The sequence below is a fragment of the Pan paniscus genome, chromosome 20, assembly GCF_029289425.2.
Source record: "Pan paniscus chromosome 20, NHGRI_mPanPan1-v2.0_pri, whole genome shotgun sequence".
Taxonomy (NCBI): domain Eukaryota; kingdom Metazoa; phylum Chordata; class Mammalia; order Primates; family Hominidae; genus Pan; species Pan paniscus.
The window spans coordinates 43847868-43869731 of record NC_073269.2 but is presented as its reverse complement, the minus strand read 5'-3'; the positions used below and the strand labels follow the sequence as shown (position 1 = coordinate 43869731).

General features: G+C 40.3%; 2 protein-coding genes across 8 annotated transcripts in view; both read left to right on the top strand.

The window, feature by feature from the left end:
- Positions 1–13192, top strand: part of ZNF573 (zinc finger protein 573) — an 88321-nt gene extending 75129 nt beyond the window's left edge. For all 4 annotated transcript variants that reach the window (XM_063600240.1, XM_063600241.1, XM_063600239.1 and 1 more), the window contains one exon: positions 790–13192. In XM_063600240.1, coding sequence (XP_063456310.1) covers positions 790–2492 — 1703 coding nt within the window. In that variant the 3' untranslated portion in view covers positions 2493–13192. The remainder of the gene's footprint in view (positions 1–789) is intronic.
- A 4982-nt stretch (positions 13193–18174) lies between these two features.
- The window catches only part of ZNF607 (zinc finger protein 607), a 29620-nt gene continuing 25930 nt past the window's right edge, over positions 18175–21864 (top strand). For 2 of the 4 annotated variants that reach the window (XM_063600233.1, XM_008960859.5), the window contains exon 1: positions 18175–21567. The gene's annotated coding sequence lies outside the window, so the exon portion shown is untranslated. Of the gene's footprint in view, positions 21822–21864 lie in introns of all 4 variants that reach the window. The other 2 variants (XM_063600234.1, XM_008960858.5) reach the window with 1 other exon arrangement.

Sequence of the window (21864 nt, the reverse complement as noted above, 5' to 3'; positions counted from 1 at the left end):
GGTACTGACCACATACAGACTTTTTTCTTGCCATTATTTTCGAAGCAACAGTAGAACAGCTATTCACATAGCATTTACATTGTATTGGGTATTGTAAGTAATCCAGAGATGATTTAAAGTATACAGGAAGATGTTTATAGGTTATGTGCAAATACTATGCCATTTTATATCAGGGACTTAAGGCGTCGGTATCTGGGTTGGGTTTTGGTATCTGCAGGAGGTCCTGGAACTGATCCTCCACAGATACCAAGGGGCAATTGTACTATATTCCAGGTGTTGAAAAGAGGGACTATGATAGAGAATAGGAAGCAAAGAGCTGATGTTTTGACATGAGGCCTCCTAGGTAAGCAGCAGTCCTTGGAAAGGGATTTGTATTTTATTTTAAGAACAGTGAAAAATCACTCGAGGAACTTAAAGGATGTATTCTTAAACACTGACCTGCATCTAAATCAGTGATAGGTTCAAAATAAAGATGTCAAGGTTTCTCTCCTCTCAGTTTTAATTAACTTGGTCTTTGACGGTGCCAATATAGCAGATTTGGAACAAGCTTGTCAAAGATTCTGGCCCCACCTAAATGTTACCCATGTCCTCAATCAGTAATTTCACTATCTTATGTAAACTCTCATACATCTCTGAACTCTTCTTAGCCTTTTTCAAATTTTGTAACCATATTTTTGAATTCTGTATGCCATTCACTTATTATGAATGTCAGTTTTTCTTTGTTGCATAAAGTTTCTTGTTCTCTGGTATAGAAATACAAATTTTTTTTGTTGTCCTCTTTTGTTTCAGATTTGGATTTACAGTGTGAGATAATCAGCTACATAGAAGTACCCACTTATGAAACAGATATATCCTCTACACAACTTCAGAGCATATATAAGAGAGAGAAACTCTATGAATGTAAGAAATGTCAGAAGAAATTTAGTAGTGGTTATCAACTTATTCTACATCACAGGTTTCATGTTATTGAGAGACCCTATGAATGCAAAGAGTGTGGGAAGAACTTTCGTAGTGGCTATCAACTTACTCTACATCAAAGATTTCATACTGGTGAGAAACCCTATGAATGTACAGAATGTGGGAAGAACTTTAGAAGTGGTTATCAGCTGACTGTACATCAGAGATTTCATACTGGTGAGAAAACCTATGAATGTAGGCAGTGTGGGAAGGCCTTTATATATGCCTCACACATTGTTCAACATGAGAGAATTCACACTGGTGGGAAGCCGTATGAATGTCAGGAGTGTGGGAGGGCCTTTAGTCAAGATGGACATCTTAGAATTCATCAGAGAGTTCATACTGGCGAAAAACCATATAAATGTAAGGAATGTGGGAAGACTTTTAGTAGGCGCTCAAATCTTGTTGAACATGGGCAGATTCATACTGATGAGAAGCCATACGTATGTGAGAAATGCGGAAAAGCCTTTAGAAGAGGTCACCAACTTACTGTACATCAGAGTGTTCACACTGGTAAAAAGCCATATGAGTGTAAAGAATGTGGGAAGGGCTATACCACTGCCTCATACTTTCTTCTACATCAGAGAATTCATAAAGGTGGAAAACCCTATGAATGTAAGGAGTGTAAGAAAACCTTTACTTTGTATAGAAATCTTACTCGGCATCAGAATATTCATACTGGTGAGAAACTTTTTGAATGCAAGCAATGTGGGAAGACCTATACTACTGGTTCAAAACTCTTTCAACATCAGAAAACTCATACTGGCGAGAAACCCTATGAATGCAAGGAATGCAGAAAGGCCTTTAGCTTGTATGGCTACCTTAAACAACATCAGAAAATTCATACTGGCATGAAACGCTTTGAATGTAAGGAGTGTAAAAAAACCTTTACTTTGTATAGAAATCTTACTCGACATCAGAATATTCACACTGGTAAGAAACTTTTTGAATGTCAGGAATGTGGGAAGGTCTATAGTACTGGCTCAAACCTTATTCAACATCGGAAAACTCATACTGGTGAGAAACCCTATAAATGTAAGGAATGTGGCAAGACCTTTAGCTTGCATGGATATCTTAATCAACATCAGAAAATTCATACTGGTGTGAAACCCTATGAATGTAAGGTATGTAGAAAAACCTTTACTTTCTATAGAAATCTTACTCTACATCAAAGTATTCATACTGATGAGAAACCTTTCGAATGTAAGGAATGTGGGAAGACCTTTAGACGTAGTTCACACCTTACTGCACATCAGAGCATTCATGCTAATAAAAAACCCTATGAATGTAAAGAATGTGGAAAGGCCTTTAAAATGTATGGCTACCTTACCCAACATCAGAAAATTCATACTGGTGGAAAACCTTATGAATGTAAAGAATGTGGGAAGGCCTTCAGTCGTGCCTCAAACCTTGTTCAACATGAGAGAATTCATACTGGTGAGAAACCCTATGTGTGTAAGCAGTGTGGGAAAACCTTCAGATATGGTTCAGCCCTTACAGCCCATCAGAGAATTCATAGGAGCATAAAAGTGTAAGACTGTAAAGAGTACGAGCGCGCCATTCATCATCAGACAGTCCACACTGGTGAGAAATGATGGAATGTTAGTCTTATAGGTATGGCTTTAGCAATTGAGAGAGTTCAAAATGCAGATCTTGCCACATTAGAAAGCATTCAATGTCAGTCCTGTTTTAATGGAATATCTGACTATTCAATGGTAAATTAAGAAAAAAAAAAACAGGAATCCCAGTTTCTTCATGCCTACAACATCCATGGCATGGATTTTTTTTTTAAAAACTTAATAATTAAGGCTGGGCGCGGTGGCTCGCCTGTAATCCCAGCACTTTGAGAGGCCAAGGTGGGCGGATCACGAGGTCAGGAGATAGAGACCATCCTGGCTAACACGATGAAACCCCGTCTCTACTAAAAATACAAAAAATTAGCTGGGCGTGGTGGCGGGCGCCTGCAATCCCAGCTACTCGGGAGGCTGAGGCAGGAGAATAGCATGAACCCAGGAGGCAGAGCTTGCAGTGAGCAGAGATCGCGCCACTGCACTCCAGCCTGGGCAACAGAGCGAGACTCCGTCTCAAAAGAAAAAAAAAAAACTTATTAATTAGAAGGATGACCAAAAGCCTTTCATACTAGATTTCAATGGCTGTATTACAAATTACCACAAGCCTTAATGTCTTACCACAACAATAAACATCACTCATAGGTTCTGAGGGTCAGAAATTCGGAAGAGGCTTAACTTAGTGCTTTTGAATTGGTCTTTCCATGAGCTTGCAGTCTTCTGAAGGCTCGTTGGGGCTGAAGGATCTGTTTTCCAGGTGGCTCGCTCACACTGGCAGGCTGGCTTAGACAGTGAGAGTGCCAGGAGAAAGCTGTGACTTTGGAGCAGTTTTTTGTTTGTTTGTTTGTTTTTGTTTTTGTCTTTGTTTTTTCAGACAGGGTCTTGCTCTATCACCCAGGCTGGAGTGCAGAGGCATGCTCATAGCTCACTGCAGCTTTCAACTTCTGGGCTCAAGCAATTTGGGTGGCTTCTTGAGCATATTTTGCATGATGTAGAAATATAAGCAATTTGTACTCAGAATGCCAGTCATGGTGTTTTAAAAATATGTCCTCAAATTCTTGAAACTCTACCCTTCAAACTTGAAGTCTGGCCAGGCACGGTGACTCACGCCTGTAATCCCAGCACTTTGGGAGACCGAGGCCTAGCCAGGCGTGATGGCACACGCCTGTAGTCCCAGCTACTAGGGAGGCTGAGGCAGGAGAATCGCTTGAACTTGGGAGGCGGAGGCTGCAGTGAGCTGAGATCGTGCCTCTGCACTCCAGCCTGGGCAACAGCATGAGACTCCGTCTCAAAAACAAAAACAGCAAATAAAAAAACCTGAAGTCCAATTCCCCTCCCTTTGCATGTGAGCTGAACCTAGTCACTTGCTTCTAATGAACAGAATCTTCAGGATCACCTTTCCCTGGTGCTCATGCTCACTTGTTCATTCACTCTCGTGCAAATCCGGCCTCCTCTACCTAGGGCTTCTGCAGAGGCTGCTGACAGAACCTTTTATAGAAGTTTCATTGAATGGTGATTCTCATAATTGTCACATTAGATATTGCTGGAGTCTTAACCAAGGGTTTTTAACAGTCATACTCTATCTGTTCTTTGGAGAACAGATAACCTGCTGTGAAGTGCCCGCTCTGCTCCCTCTCTGAAATAATCATTGTGTTAATGTTGAGGCCATGCTTCCTATGGGCTGCCCCCAGCCCCTTTTCTGAGCATAAAATAAGTATTCATGCTAGTCAATTCTTACGAAACCCAGACCCTTCAGCTGGGGAACTGTGAATCAGCCAGGCTTAAACTGTTTTCATACTGCCCCGCGTTTTCATAGTTTTTCTACCAATCTTGCTTCATCCCTCTCCTTCAGAGCCATCCATCTTGTACCATGGCCTGAAGGCTTTCACTGCCTTTCCTGGACCTCTTTTTCATTCATAGCCCCCTCCTTCCTTCTGATCTGATCTTGCTTTTTGCTTTTCAGAGGATCGAAATGAACACATACCCTAAGGTTACCTACATACTATGTTTCCCTAACAGCACTCTGGATTTTGTCTTTGTCCAGAGACCATTTCTGAAGTTTAGCATCATTTGCTTTCTGGAGAGGCTGGGAGTTTCCAAAAGCAAGTCCTGGTTCACTTCTGTTTAACAATCTTTTTCTAGCTTATCTCACTTCTAGCACTTAAGCAACAAGAAGCAAGACACCTTCAACATTCTGCTTGGGAGTCTCCTAAGCTAAATTACCCACTTTTTTTGTTGCTGTTGTTTGTTTTTGTTTCTTAAAGACACAATCTTGCTTTGTCACCCAAGTTGGAGTGCAGTGGTGTGATCATAGCTCACTACAACCTTGAACTCCCGGGCTCAAGTGATCCGCCCATCTCAGCCTCAGGAGTAGCTAGGACTACAGGTGTATGCACAACTACATCTAGCTAATTTTTTTTTTTTTTTTTTTTTTTTTTTTTTTTTTTTGGTAGAGATGAAGTCTCCCTATGTTGCCTGAGCTGGTCTCAAACTCTTGATCCTCCTACCTTGACCTCCCAAAGTGCTGGGATTATAGCACGAGCCTGGGCCAGTTACACAGTTCTGTAGGTATTATTTTGTACTTTTCACAGTTACCATGTGCAGCCATGTTGCTTTCTGCTGTTACATAACAAGAATCCCTTCCCCCTAGTCTCCAGTAACATTTTTCAGTTTTCTTTAAGCCCTCACTAGGAGCTCCTTAAAAATATCCAGGATTCTGCTAATAATATTTTCCAGGCACTTCCAATTTCCACCCAGTTTGTGGTCCCAATGCCCCTCTGACATTTGTAGCTTTTTGTTTCAATAGCATCCCTTGTCTAGGTACCAAAATCTGTTATCTCCTGCCACATTCCAAAGAACCTGAAGAATTAGTGGCTTAAAATGCCAATAAATGTGTGTTTTTCTCACAGTTTCTGTGAGTCAGAAATTTGGGAGCAGCTAAGCTAGGCAGTTCTAGCTCCAAGTGTCTCAAAAGGTTGTGCTTATCTAAAGGCTTGACTATAGCTGTAGGATATGCTTTCAAATGGCTTAGTTCTGTGGCTGATAAGTTTATACTGGCAAGTCGTTTCTTCTCCCAAGAGGCCTTGTCCATAAGCTGCTTGAGTGTGCTTGTGACGTGACAGTCAGATGTGATCCTTTTTATAATCTCTCTTTGGAAGTTAGTTCTGCCACGTTCTATTTGTTCCCAGAAAATCACTAAGTCTGGCCTACATTCAGTAAGAGAGGAATTAAGTTTCACCTTTTTTTTTTTTTGAAGGCAGGATCTTTCACTGTCATCCAGTGGAGTGCATATGGCTAACTTCAGCCTCAACCTCCTGGGCTTCAGTGATCCTCCTGCTTCAGCTTCCCGAGTAGCTGGGACTACAGGTGTGCGTCACCATGCCCAGCTAATTTTTAAATTTTTTGTAGAGATGGGGGTCTCACCAGCTTGCCCAGGCTTGTCTCAAACTCCTAAGCTCAAGCAGTCTTCCCACAGTGTTCCCAAAGTGCTGAGATTATAGGCGTGAACCACTGTGCCCAGCCCACTTTCACTTTTTAAAGAGAGAAATGTCAAAACATTTGCAGACATATTTTTATTTTTAAATCACCACACCTGACACCACTCAATCATTGTTGAAGTCTCAAAAATTAGTACTAATAAACTAACTTGTTAATGTCACATATGCAATAGTGCTTTTAGCCATGGCACATGCCTTACCTGTCATCACTGCCACATAACTCCCCTGTGTGTCATTGGCCAAGATATTTATCATCTATGGGAATTATTTAAAAAGTATAATCAAGAGCCTACATGAAACCCAGGCATGGTGGCGCACACCTGTAGTCCCAGCTACTCGGGAGACTGAGGCGGGAGGATCGCTTGAGGCAAGAGTGTAAGGCTGCAGTGCTCTATGATGGTGCCTGTGAATAGCCACTGCACACCAGCCTGGCTTTTTTAGGCCCCATCTAAAAAAAAAAAAAGGTACATAAGAGTCCTATTATGCGGATGTGGCCGAAATTATACTTGTCAAAACCTGGGAAGACTGTTTGGCATATAGCGTTATGCTCAATAAATATGAGCTATTGGCCGGGCGCAGTGGCTTACGCCTGTAATCTCAGCAGTTTGGGAGGCTGAGGAGGGTGGATCACATGTCAGGAGATCGAGACCATCCTGGCTAACATGGTGAAACCCCATCTCTACAAAAAATTAGCTGGGCGTGGTGACACGCACCTGTAGTCCCAGCTACTCAGAAAGGCCGAGGCAGGAGAATCACTTGAACCTGGGAGGCGGGATCATGCCACTGCACTCCAGCCTGGGTGACAGAGCGAGACTCCATCTTAAATAAATAAATAAATATGACCTATTATAGATATCATCATTATTTGTGTTGCTGATAATTAATTTTTATGAAAGATTCTAATGGCATAATTTAGAACAGCTTCTGAAAGCCACTCATCTATTATTAAATTTTATATAATTTTGGAAATTAAGAATATGATTTTAGCATGTCTAAAGATTTTGACCAGGTGCAGTGGCTCACACCTCTAATCCCAGCAGTTTAGGAAGCCAAGGCTGGCAGATCACCTGAGGTCAGGAGTTCAAGAACATCCTGGGCAACATGGCAAAACCCCATCTCTACTAAAAATACAAAAATTAGCTGGGCATAGTGGCACACACCTGTAATCCCAGCTACTCGGAGGGCTGAGACACGAGAATCGCTTGAACCCAGGAGGCGGAGGTTGCAGTGGGCCGAGATCACACCGCTACACTCCAGTTTGAGTGACAGAGCAAGACTCCGTCTCAGAAAAAAAAAAAAAAAAAAAGATTTTGCATATCTTGTTTTGTTTTGCTTTTGCTTTTTTCATTTTTTGTGGAGATGGGGTCTCACTATGTTGCCTAGGCTGGTCTCAAACCCCTGGCCTCAAGCAGTCCTCCTGCCTTGGCTTCCCAAATTGCTGGGATTATAGGCGTGAGCCACTGTGCCTGGCCAAGATTTTGATAATAGCCAACAATTCATATTTTCTGTTCACAATTTAAGATAAAGTAGGAATTAATAATGGGCTATCAAGAAGTAAATTGTTGTCTTGGAGGTTTTCCCTTTGAAATGTACATTTTAATTTAACATACAGAAAAATTGAAAGAATTGTTTAGTAACCCACCATATATGTTTACATTCATGTTATTTGCTTTATCTTATTTCAGCTCTTTTTATCTGCTTATGTATGGGTTATTTCTGTATCATTTGAGAGTAAGTTGTAGATATCATGGCCCTTTGCCTTTAAATATATGCAAATTTCCTGGATAACTGTGATACTATAATCATACTGGAAAAACGTAATAATTTATATAGTGTCTTCAAATATGTGCCCAAAGATTTTTTATAACTACTTATTTTCTAATCAGTATCCACTCTTGGTTAATTCATTGCATTTGGGATTTTTTTAAATTTATTCCCTTTCTCTAGGATAATATCCCCACTTTTTCATGCTTTTGAATTTTTCTTTTCCTTTTTTTTTTTTTTTTTTTTTTTTTTTTGAGACAGAGTCTTGCTCTGTCACCAGGCTGGAGTGCAGTGGTGCGATCTTGGCTTACTGCAACCTCTGCCTCCCGGGTTCAAGCAATTCTGCCTCAGCCTCCCAAGTAGCTGGGACTACAGGCACATGCCACCATACCCAGCTAATTTTTGCATTTTTAGTAGAGACGGGATTTCATCATGTTGGCCAGGATGGTCTGGATCTCTTGACCTTGTGATCCACCCGCCTTGGCCTCTCAAAGTGCTGGGATTACAGGCGTGAGCCACCACACCCAGCCTGAATTTTTCTTTTTTAAGTACCCAAAGAATGTCCCACATTCTTGATTTCTGCTTCACAGTATGATTTAACTTGTTGCTCTGTCCCTTGTTTTCCCATAAATTGGCAGTTATGTCTAGAAAATTCATTAGGTTGAGATTTTTGTCAAGAACATCTCATGAATGATGCTGCAGACTTCTGAAAGCACATCAGGTTTTTACATGATTATTTATGCTACACTGTAAAGCTTGCTTAAAGAGGCAACTGTCAGCTCTCCATTGAACAATTCCATTTTGCATTAGTAATTTGATGGGTGCTACATTGATCCGTTAATTTGAAAACATAATCCCTTTAATTCAGGAAACAAAGATTGAAACAAAAAGATGTCATTGTATTCATCTCTCTGTGTAGCACATATGAACTGCCTGTTAAAGGTTAGACTATAAATCTGTGGATAGAAACAATGTTAATATATGAGGCTAGAAGAAAGGAAAACAAATATACCAATATTAAGAAAAAATTAATAAAACTAGATAAAGAGATTAATGATTAGGAAATAAAACTAATTTTTATTCAAATCTTACCCCCTCCCATTTTGTGGAACATAAGCTAAATCTCTAGATATAATCAAGAAAAATTTTAAAAGAGAGATATGAAGAAAATGTTTTAAATTAAAAGTTAATTTTTGCCGGGCACAGTGGCTCACGCCTGTAATCCCAGCACTTTGGGACGCCAAGGCAGGTGGATCATTTGAGATCAGGAGTTCGAGACCAGCCTGGCCACCATGATGAAACCTCATCTCTACTACAAATACAAAAATTAGCTGGGCATGGTGGCATGCACCTGTAATCCTAGCTACTTGGGAGGCTGAGACAGGAGAATTGCATGAACCTGGGAGGCGGAGATTGCAGTGAGCCGAGATCATGCCATTGCACTCCAGCCTGGGCAATACAGCAAGACCCAGTCTCAAAAGAAAGAGTTAATTTTTGATGTTTATACCAAAATATTTAGCAATCTCTAATGTATTTTGAGAAGGAATTATATTTGTGAAAGAATATAGTTTTTCAAAATGACATAGATATTGTAGGAAATCGGAATTTTTAAAACATGATTGAAAACAAGATGAGTTTCGCTCATTAGGGTAAATGGAAAATTTCTGAGTATGATATCAGCAAACTCTAAGATTCTTTTAAAATAATTGTGCAATAGTCATTTTTCTGGCAGAGTCAATTCATTCTTCTGGTTCAATATATTCTAGACAAATGAAAGAAAATGAATGTTGATCTGTCTTTATCCTTGTAATTTTTCTAAGCTTTATATACTGTTTTGTAAATGGGATGAATTATGTGCACGATACCATCAATTCTAAAAACTACCTTTTTAAAAACCTTTTGGAAATCAGGATTGCAGTTGATAACTACCTAAACTCACTTCCAGTCCTATAAAAATTACTTTTCCAAACTAAGGAGCATCACGCATTATGCATTGTCAGCCAAAGTTCTGTAGTGTCAGCGTGATCATTCGTTGTGTCTGTAGTGTCAGCGTGATCATTCGTTGTGTCTGTAGTGTCAGCGTGATCATTTGTTGTGTCTTTAGTGTCAGCGTAATCATTCGTTGAGTCTGTAGTGTCAGTGTGATCATTCGTTGTTATCTACATGCTCATATCCCTTTTGTCCACAAAGGAAATAATTCGCCTTTAAATATTAACATCATTTCCCCTACGCAATTTTAAGTTTTGATAATGAAATAAAACACAATGCAGAATGATTTTGCTATAGGTTAGATGACCACTGTACTTGATAACTGAAAAATGGTTTATGTTCTTAGACAAGCCAATGAAGCAATCTCCTGCTCTTGGAACAAACAAAAACCACATGATTAGCCTCTCACAAGATTGGCGTGCACTGTGGTGTAGAAAGTTTGTTTGCCTTTCCATAACCCAGTGTATCTAAGAATTACCTCAGAACTTCCATTTCTATTAATATTACCTACTAACACTTAAGTCTGAGTGTGGTGGCTCATGCCTGTAATCCCAGCACTTTGGGTAAGGCCGAGGTGGTCGGATCACTTGAGGTCAGGAGTTGAAGACCAGCCTGGCCAACATGGTGAAACCCCATCTCTACTAAAAATACAAAAATGAGCCAGGTGTGGTGGCGCATGCCTGTAATCCCAGCTGCTCTGGAGCCTGAGGCGGGAGAATCACTTGAACCCGGAGGCGTCGCCTGCAGTGAGCCGAGATTGTGCCACTGCATTCCAGCCTGGGTGACAGAGTGAGACTCTGTCTCAAAAAAAAAAAAAAAAAAAAAATCGGGACATGAAACCATAAGCTGAAATGCTGCCAAGACCTAAAGGAATGACCCTCAAACTGGAATTTCAGCATTTTGTCATGTGATTAATCCCTGGGAGAATGCAGTCAGCTCACATGATGATAGGCAAGTAACCACCTTTTTCTGTACTCGTACTACTGTTACTTTTCTACAAAATGAAAAACCTAAATTTTTTTTGTTTTGTTTTTTTTTGGGGTTTTTTTTTTTTTTTTTTTTTTTTTTTTTTGAGACGGAGTTCTGCTCTTGTTACCCAGGCTGGAGTGCAATGGTCCGATCTTGACTCACTGCAACCTCTGCCTCCCAGGTTCAAGCGATTCTCCTGCCTCAGCCTCCTGAGTAGCTGGGATTACAGGCACGCATCACCACACCTGCCTAATTTTTAAAATATTTTTAGTAGAGACGGGGTTTCTCCATGTTGGTCAGGCTGGTCTCGAACTCTCAACCTCAGGTAATCCGCCCGCCTCGGCCTCCCAAAGTGTTGGGATTACAGGTGTGCGCCCCCACGCCCGGCCTAAATGTTTTTAAACTCTCATCCTGATCAGTATTTAGGTTACAGATAATTTTTTAAAACTCTACTTAGAATATTGTTTCAGAGGAGTCTGTAAATAACAAAACTCTATAATTGCAGTCATAGCTGATGTATATATACTTGGATCTTTTCCAAATGCTCTTCTACTCTTGTAATTTCTAGTCTGGTCAGCTGGAAATAAAAGTATCCAGTAACTCCACTTGTCCACCTAAAAATATAATTTTTTTTTAACTAACCCATTAAGTATTTTTATATGTATTTATTGGCCAATCATGTTATTTACTGTGACTTTCCTGTTTGTTTCTTTTGCTCATTTTCTCAACCTGCTGATTTATGAATACACACACATACTCTAGATCTTGATTCTTTTGTTATTTTATATATAATATCCTTTTCCTGGAGAGTAGCTTTTTAAAGTGCATTCATGATTTTTCTGATACTGATAGTTTTCCCACATACTATCATATTATATTTGGATGTTGCCATTATCACTCTAACCATAAACTGTAATCTATTTATATTTTTAATAGTATGTGAGATTTCTATGTATTCAGTCAGATTATCTATGAATGGAAATGAATTTTCTTTTAAAATCATTATTATTTCTTTACTTTTATTAAAATAAATACAATTATGTCAAGTATTGGGGTAATAGCCAGTGTCTTAGTTGTTTAACCAGTTTAATGGAAATCAGTACAATATTTTACCATTCAACTAATATTTACTTTGTTGTATGCAAGTATGCTCTATAATTAGGGCTAACTTCTTATATTTTTTCAAATCCTATCACTTCTTTTGCTTTGTTCATATATCATTCTCCTCTGCTATTTTAATGTTATAATTCATACTGATTTCTTGTTTTAAACCATTTCTGAAATATAATATGCTTAGCTGTGGTATATTATTGTTTTGATAAGCTGCTTAATTTATCTTATGAATATTTTGTTTGGGATTTTTGTCCAAATATTCAAAATTGATATTAATATTATTAGCATTCATATATTAACATTCAAAATTAAGAATTTTTTAAATTTTTGTTATTGCCATTATTTGTTTATTAAAGGTTAGATAAAATTTGGCTTTAAACCCATATGGTCCTGTTTTTTCTTTATTTTGTTTTCCTTCTTACAGTTTTAATAGTGGATTGTTAAACACTTCCAAAATCACCTGATACTCTATTTGAATTTCTACTTTATATGAAAGCAACAGATTAACTGAGCTGCGTACCTGCCCGAGGCACAATGCCTTTGAGCAGTGCACATTGTGGTATTACCACTGGGTTCCACATAAAAGACGCATCCCCACATGAACCCCTCAGTGAAAATCAAGCATTATGTGTTCTTGGCAATACGACGCTAGGAGTTCAGAACTCTTTAGCAAGAATATAAGATGCAGGCCCCGCATGGTGGCTCACGCCTGTAATCCCAGCACTTTGGGAGGCCAAGGCAGGTGGATCACCTGAGGTCAGGAGTTTGAGACCAGCCTGACCAACATGGAGAAACCCCATCTCTACTAAAAAAAAAAAAAATACAAAATTAGTGAGGTGGGGTGACGCATGCCTGTAATCCCAGCTACTCGGGAGGCTGAGGCAGGAGAATTGCTTGAATCCGGGAGACAGAGGTTGCAGTGAGCCAAGATGGGGCCATTGCACTCCAGCCTGGGCAACAAGAACGAAACTTCATCTCAAAAAAATATATATATAAAATGCATTGCTGCTTAGACATGGTTGGATACTTACCAGCAGCCCTCATGAGAATGACAGATTCTTTAATGTGTGAAAAATTTTAATGCAGGGTGAGTAAATATCCACTAATAGTTTTATTTTATTGCCTCATGTTAAAGTTATAATTTGTCACATAATTAGCATTGATTGCATTAAATATTAAGCAATTGACATTCCTCTAGATCTGCACTGTCAGGTAGATACACTAGCCACCAGCTACATGTGGCCATTTTAAATTAATTTAAATTTAATAAGGCATAAAATTGAGTTCACCAGTAGGACTAGTCACAGTTATGTGTTCAATAGCCATGTGTATTGGACTTTACAGATACAGTAGTCCCCTCTTTATCTAATGTTTCCTTGTTGTTAATCTCTTGCTGTGCCTAATTTATAAATTAAACTTTATCATAAGTACATATGTTTAGTAAAAAAATAGGATGGTTTGGTGCCATCCTTGGGTTTCAGGCTTCCCCTGGGGGTCTTGGAACATAACCCCTGCAGATAAGAGGGAGACTACTGTATACAATGTTTCCATTATTAGAAAACTTTCTATTAGATAGGAATATTCTGAATACTTACATTCTATTCACATAAAAAATAATCTTATGGATTTAACAAATGAAATATTGCCAAGCACTTAATTATCATTTGCAAAATTAATTGAGCAATTTTAGGTATATATTAAAAATCATAGGCTGGGTGTGGTGGCTAACGCCTTTAATTCCAGCACTTTGGGAGGCCGAAGAGGGAGGATTACTTGAAGTCAGGAGTTCAAGAACAGCCCTGGCAACATAGTGAGACCCTGTGTCTACAAAAAAAAAATTTTTTTAATTAGGCATACTGGTGCATGCCTGTAATACCAGCTACTCTGGAGGCCGAGGCAGGAGGATTGCTTGATCCTAGGAGTTTGAGATTGCAGTGAGCTATGATGGCACCACTGCACTCTATCCTGGGCAATAGAGTGAGACCCTGTCTCTAAAAAAGCAAAGAAAAGTCGTTAATTTTTAGCAGATACTTGAAAGCATCTTTTTTTTTTCTTTGAGACGGAGTCTCGCTCTGTGGCCCAGGCTGGAGTGCAGTGGCATGATCTCGGCTCACTGCAAGCTCCATCTCCCAGGTTCACGCCATTCTCCTGCCTCAGCCTCCCGAGTAGCTGGGATTACAGGTGCCCATCACCTTGCCCGGCTAATTTTTTTATTTTTAGTAGAGACGGGGTTTCACCATGTTAGCCAGGATGGTCTCGATCTCCTGACCTCGTGATCCGCCCGCCTCGGCCTCCCAAAGTGCTGGGATTACAGGCTTGAGCCACCACGCCTGGTCTGAAAGCATCTTAAATATTTTAAAGTGGAAACAATATGCAAAAAAGTTGTAATATTGATTTATATTTTATTTTTTTGAGACGGAGTCTCACTCTGTTGCCCAGGCTGGAGTGCAGTGGTGCAATCTCGGCTCACTGCAACCTCCGCCTCCCGGGTTCAAGCAATTCTCTGCCTCAGCCTCCCGAATAGCTGGATTACAGGTGTCCGCCACCACACCTGGCTAATTTTTTGTATTTTTAGTAGAGACAGGGTTTCACCATCTTGGCCAGGCTGGTCTTGAACTCCTGGCCTTGTGATCCACCCGCCTTGGCCTCCCAAAGTGCTGGGGTTACAGGCATGAGCCACTGTGCCTGGCTATTCTTACTATTTTTATGCACTTATGTTCTTATTCCTTCCTATTTTTCTCTCTACAGTTAATGGTAATTGAGCAATTTTTAGATACTCCTCTAGTTTCCATGGTCTTCACTGAGACACACGCATGCAAAGACGTAATCACAAAAAAAGAAAGCTTTACCATGTGGATTATCAACCACATATTTCTTGATCAGGGCCTTGGTCTTGGTGATCTTATGGAAGAGATCATTAAGTGTTTTTCTTTTAGCTTTTTCTTCTTAAATAAGCATTATTGAGATAAAGCAAGATATAATTTTAGGCTGAACACAGTGGCTCACTCCTGTAATCCCCACATTTTGGGAAGCCAAGGTGGGAGGATCCTTTGAGCCCAGGAGTTTGAGACCAGGCTGGATAACAAAACAAGACTCATCTCTACAAAAAGTAAAAAAAAATTTGCCAGGCATGGTGGCATGCACCTGTAGTCCCAGTTACTCAGGAAGCTGAGGCAAGAGGATCGCTTGAGCCAGGAGTTTGAGGCTGCCATGAGGGCACCACTGCACGTTAGCCTGGACTACAAAGCAAGACCCTATCTCAAAAAAAAAATTAAATTAAAATTTTGCTTACTTTTAAGATATAATAACAGGGTAGGATGTACCCTCCCATCTCAATAATTTTAAAAAATATATAGAATGACAGTTTTCAGACACTGAACAACAAGCAGACCACAATCCCCAATTGCAGAAACCACCAAGGTGAGCTCTATTATTTCTCCCAACTTAACATCTGGAGTATTTTCAGTCCATTGCTCAGGGAGAGTTAACAGAAGCAGAGCCCAGTGTTCTTCCCGAATTGAGACACAAACTTGAGGATTTGCAGAAGCTAGGGTATGTGGAACAAAGTACTAGACAGGAACAACCTCCATGAAGAGATCTCTGGAGAGCTGCCAGGGAGTTCCCTTGAATCTTCAACTGAAAGTACTGACCAGTTAGCTATATGTGAAAACACCTGAAGCTGTGGAAAAACCCACTTGAAATGAATAGAGGGAATAATCCTCATAGCTCAAACAAGTCCAGGAATAGCAGGTGTTACCAATAGCCAAAGTGGAAAAACCCTCATAATTCACAAGACCTCGGGTACTCAGAAGTATACTGTCTTAAGAGAGAGGAAGAATCAGCTTTGGACTAATTAGTCTTGCTCCGGTCCTGCCTTATCAAAGCTGAAAAAGAACCCATGAAAAAGATCAAACTGTTTTCAAGTACGTGAACTATATTTCAAAACAAAGCTCAAAAATACTGAAAAATATACAAGAATACCTGGCAAGGTAACATTTCAATGTTTAGCATCCAATCAAAAGTTACAAGATGGGTGGGTGCAGTGGCTCACGCCTGTAATCCCAGCACTTTGGGAGGCTGAGGTGGGCAGATCATCTGAGGTTGGGAGTTCCAGACCAGCCTGACCAAAATGAAGAAACCCCGTTTCTACTAAAAATACAAAAAATTAGTCAGGCCTGGTGATACATGCCTGTAATCCCAGCTACTCGGGAGGCTGTGGCAGGAGAATCACTTGAACCTGGGGAGGTGGAAGTTGCAGTGACAGAGATCGCACCATTACAATCCAGCCTGGGCAACAAGATAGAGACTCTGTCTCAAAAAAAGAAAAAAAAAAAAAAGGTTACAAGACATGCAAAGGACCAGGAAAACATGACACACAACGAGGAGCAAAATTGATTAATCAAAATTGTCTCACGTATTAGAATTGATAGGTTATCAGAATAATTATAATGATATTTCATATGTTGACAAAGGTAGACCAAAATATAAGCACTTTTTTTTTCTTTTTTTTTTAAAGACAGGGTATCACTCTTTGGCCCAGACTGGAGTGCAGTGGCCCAGTCATGGCTCACTGCAGCCTCGACCTCTTGAGCTCAGTTGATCTTCCCACCTCAGCCTCCCTAGTAGCTGGGACTGCAGGCATGCACCACCATGCCCGGCTAATTTTTTGTATTTTCTAGTAGAGACAGGGTCTTGCTTTAGCCTCTCAAACTGCTGGGATTACATGTGTAAGCCACTGCACCTGGCTGAAATATAAGCACTTTTAGGAGAATCATGGGAGATGTTTTTTTAAACCACATTAAACATCCACAAATGAAAACTACAATGTCTGAGATGTAAAATACTCTGGAGAAATGATTAGACATTGCAGGAAAAGGATTAGTAAGCTTAAAAATTTTCCCAATTGGTGAAAACTGTAGACTTACAAATTGAAGCAACTCAGTGAATTCTAATCACAAGAAATGTAGAAATCTAAACAAAGACTGATCATAATCTAATTGCTTTAAAATAGTGATAAAGAATAAGTCAGCAGAGAAAGGAGACTACATAGAGAGGAACAAATGCAAGAATAAAAGTATTTCTTGTTGAAACCAACATAACCTAGAAGACAGTTGAGCAAAATTCTTGTATAGCGCAGAAATGAAAAATGTTACCTTGAATTCTATACAATGTGAAAATACTTTTGTACAAAGGTGAAAATTTGTGGATGTCTGATTTTTTTAGGCATCTAAAAGATGAGAGGATTGATGCTTTCCTACACTCTAAGAAATGTTAAGGTTCTTCAGACAAATGGAAAGTGATATCAGATGGAAATTTGGACCTACATAGGAAATGGCTAATATGTGGGTAAATATATCTTATTATTTAAATTGCTTAAAAGATGATTGAGCTGGGCGTAGTGGCTCACACCTGTAATCTCAACACTTTGAGAGGCTGAGGTGGGAGGATCACTTGAGCCCCAGAGTTTGAGACCAACCTGGACAACATAGTGAGGCCCTGTCTCTGCAAAAAAATTTAAAAATTAGCCAGGTGTGGTGGTGCGCACCTATAATCCCAGCTACTCAGGAGGCTGAGGTAGGAGGATTTCTTTAGCCTGGGAGGTCGAGGCTGCTGTAAGCTGTGATTGCACCAGTTGAGGCTGCTGTGAGCTGTGATTGCACCACTGCACTCCTGCCTGGGCAACGGAGCAAGATCCTGTCTTTAAAAAACAATAAGATAGTCTGGGCGCAGTGGCCCACACCTGTAATCCCAACACTTTGGGAAGCCAAGGTTGGTGGATCACTTGAAGTCAGGAGTTCAAGACCAGCCTGATCAACATGGTGAAACCCTGTCTCTACTAAAAATACAAAATTAGCCGGGCCTGGTGGCACGTGCCTGTAATCCCAGCTACTTGGGAAACTGAGGCAGGAGAATTGGTTGAATCTGGGAGGCGGAGGTTGCAGTAAGCTGAGATCGTGCCACTGCACTCCAGCCTGGGTGACAAAGCGAGACTGTATCTCAAAAAATTTTAAGAATAATAATAATAACATTATTACTATCTTTCAGAGAAACTAAATATGAGGAAAAAAATGGTTTTACTTCCATTATCTTTAATTCTGACTCTTCATTTCTTGTTTAGATACAAATTTCTGATTCTGTCCTATTCTTTCTCTCTCTCAAGAATTTTCTTTAACATTTCTTATAAAGAAGATCTGCTAACAACAAATGCTCTCAGTTTTTACTTGTTGAAAAGTCTGTATTTCTTTTTTATTTCTTTTGGTAACAACTTTGTATATAATTCACATTCCATCCAATTCACTCATTTAAAGTGTAAAATCCAGTAGTTTTTAATGTAGTCACAAAGTTGTGAAACCTTCAACACGGTTTTAGAACATTTTCATCACGCCAGCATGAAAGCCTTTAGCCACCATCCCAATTCCTTCTGCCACCCTTCAATTTAGGAAACAGTTTACTTTCAGTCTCTATAAATTAGCCCACATTGGAAATTTTATATGAGAAGAAATTTCACATAGAAGGAATCATAAATATGTGGTCTTTTGTACCAGCTTCATTCACTTAGCATAGTGTTCAAGGTTGAGCTATGTTGTAGCTTGTATCAGATCTTCATTTCCTTATATTACCAAGTAATAGTCCATTGTGTAGATATGCCACATTTTACTTATCTACTTATAAAATGAAGAACAATTGGGTTTTCTTTCCAGTTTTGGCTATCATGAATCATGCTGCTGTAAATATCTGTGTACAAGCTTTGTGAGAACATATGGTTTTGTCTTGAGAATATACCTAGGACTAAAACTGCTACATCATATGGTAACTCTACATTCTTCTGAGGAACTGCCAGACTGTTTATACAGTAGTTCTACCATTTTCCAGTGACACCATCAATGTATATAGGGTTCTATTTATCCAAATCCTATCCAAAATTTGTTATTGTATATTTATTTGATTTTAGTCATCCTAAGTAGTATATCTCATTGGGGTTTTGGGGTTTTGATTTACATAGTCTTTTTCTTTGTTTCCCAGGCTGGTTTTGAACTCCCAGGCTCAAGCAATCCTCCTGCCTCGACCTCCCAAAGTGCTGAGATTACAGGCATGAGCCACTGCTCCTGGCTGATTTGCATATTCTTAATGATTAATATAGAACATGTTTTCAAGTATTTAGTAGCCATGTGTATACTTTTTTTTTTTTAGAAATACTTATTCAGTTACTTTGCCCATTTTTGTTGGGCTTTTTATTATTGAGTTGCAAGACTTCTTTATATATTCTAGATACAAATCCCTTATTGGATACATAGTTTACAAACAATTTTTCTCACTCTTTGGGTAGCTTCTCACATTCTTGGTGGGTTTTGAAGCACAATGTTTTACAATTTATGTCCAATTTCCTTTTTTGATGTTGTTGCTTGTGATTCTGATGTCACAGTTAAGAAACAATTGCTGACTATAGAGTCCAGAAGATTTATGCCTACATTTCCTTCTAAATGTTCTACTGTTTTAAGTCTTACACTTAGGTGTTTGATCCATTTTGAGTTGATTTTGTATATGGTGAGAGGCAGGGAACTCAATTCATTCCTTTCTATGTGCATCTCTAGTTCCAGTGTTTTCAACAAAGACTACTCTTCCCTTCCTTAAAATGCCTTGGTATCCTTGTTGAAAATAGTATGTGGAGCCGGGCGCAGTAGCTCATGCCTATAATCCCAGCACTTTGGGAGGCCAAGGCGGGCAGATCATCTGAGGTTGGGAATTCGAGACCAGCCTGACCAACATGGTAAAACTCTGTCTCTACTAAAAATACAAAATTAGCTGGGCATGGTGATGCATGCCTGTAATTCCAGCTACTCAGCAGGCTGAGGCAGGAAAATCGCTTGAACCTGGGAGGTGGAGGTTGCAGTGAGCCAAGATCGTGCCATTGCACTCCAGCCTGGGCAACTACAGCAAAACTCCATCTCAAAAAGAGAAAAAAGAAAAAGAAAATAATATGTGGAGTCAATTTAATCCATTGATCTATGTGTGGTATTTCTGAGAGATTACTCAGGAGATTCAGGAGCAACAAATCCAAGAACTAATTAAGAGAAGAAATAAGTGATCAATAAGTTCTTAAATTGTAACTTTAATAGTTTTTTTTTCCTTGACTATTTGTATTTTTGAATGGTGATTTTTTAGTTTTGTTCCTTTTCCTCTTAGGGTATAGACAAATATTTTTTATTTTTAAATTAATTTTACTTATTTATTTTTTGAGACAAGGTCTTGCTCTGTTGCTCAGGCTAGAGTGTGGTGACACCATCATACCTCACTGAAGCCTGAACTCCCGGGCTCAACTGATCCTCCTACCTTTGTCTTTGGAATAGCTGGGCCCACAGGCGTGTGCCACCACACCAGGCTAACTTTCATTTTTGGTAGAGTTTGGGAGGAGGAGAGGGGTGTCTCACTATGTTTCTTAGGCTGGTTTTGAACTTCTGGCCTCAACTGATTCTCCTCCTGCCTTGGCCTCCGAAAATGCTGGGATTAAAGGCGTGAGCCACCGTGCCCAGCCTGTATTCATCAATATTTTATTAAGCCAAAGAAACAGGAAATTCGGACTATTAAATATTTGTCCGTTTTAGCTGTTGTAAATATTTCCCCCAAATTTACTTACCTAAAAATTTTTCTTATTCATTTTTTACCATTTGGAAATTTTGGATGCTTCTAAATAACTATGAAGATTTACAAAGTATTACATGAAGGATCAAAAAATTTTTTTAAATTTCTTATTTTATCTTTAAGAAGCCTATTCCAGAACAAAAATAATAAAACTACTTAGCAGTTATTTCTTCAGATGATTTTTTAGTCAAATTTTTAGTCAAATATATTCGTGTCCAAAGATGAAGAACATAATGTCATGTATTGAAGAATGTGATGGAACTTCAAACCCTCATATAGGACGTGAATCCATTTACCTAGCGCTTGACGAGACAAGCTGGGCCTGTCGGGTGGTATTAAAAGTCCCGGTCCCATGTGTTACCAAGGAGGCCGGCTCTACCTCAGGGGCCATGAAGGTTTCGGCGCCCCACCCTGAGGAGCTCACACCCATCCAGTAGGTGATCCCTTCCGAGGCTACCTGGATCAGTTTCTACTCAGACTCGCCTCCTACTGGCCCTAAGAACGCACTAACTCCATCCTAAGCCTCAGGCCAGGGGCCCAGTAGTGGCCGATCTGCGCATGCGCACTCTAGGCAAGGCGGCCACTCCCAGAAGTCTCCGGGGCTCGAGCGGTGGGTGGGAGGCGCGGTCTCAGTGGTCGCTGCCTTATTTCTTGTAGGTTTTTAGGATTCTGGACTCCATTTCTCACCGGTACCTGCGGTCCTGTCTGTTCTGGCTTGGACTACATATTCCACAGGCAACGGAGAAAACTTGGACCCCTGGCTCCGGTTCCGGGACCTTTTGGTTCCACCTGAAGAAGGCGGCGCAGGTCACTGCGGGAGCCTCTGCAGCCCCAGCCCGCCGCCCGCGTGGTACCCTGCTTGGCGGTGAGAGTGGAGCTGCAGGAGGCGCTCAGAGCGCGGAGGCCCCCAGGCGGGCCGGGCGAGTCTCCCGCCTCCTCAGGCCCTAGGGTGCTGGAGCTGCGGAGGAGGGGCCCGTCTCTAGGAGACAGGCGGGAGCGTGAGAGACCGCGCAGCGGCGACAGGACCGGCTTGCCTGTGTGACGTGGGTGCAGTTGCGGGACTGTGAGGGGTGCGTAGTCGACCTTGTGTGACCTGTACATGCCGTGTGTGTCCTTTGCAAAGCGTGCTTCGCTGGGCTCTGTGGGGTCTGTTGACCCGTGGCTCCAGGTTCCCTGCTGCTTCCTGTGCCTTCCTCAGCCTAGTACGACTACAACAGAGAAATGGTCCCAGTGGGAAATCAGATACTGAGTCTTAGATGAAGATTTCCAGTGAGAAGAAACAGATAGGATGAGAAGCTTAGAAGAGTAATTGCCCTTAAGAAAGGTATGATAGATTCTGTTAAATAAAAAAGTATTCAGTGACACTT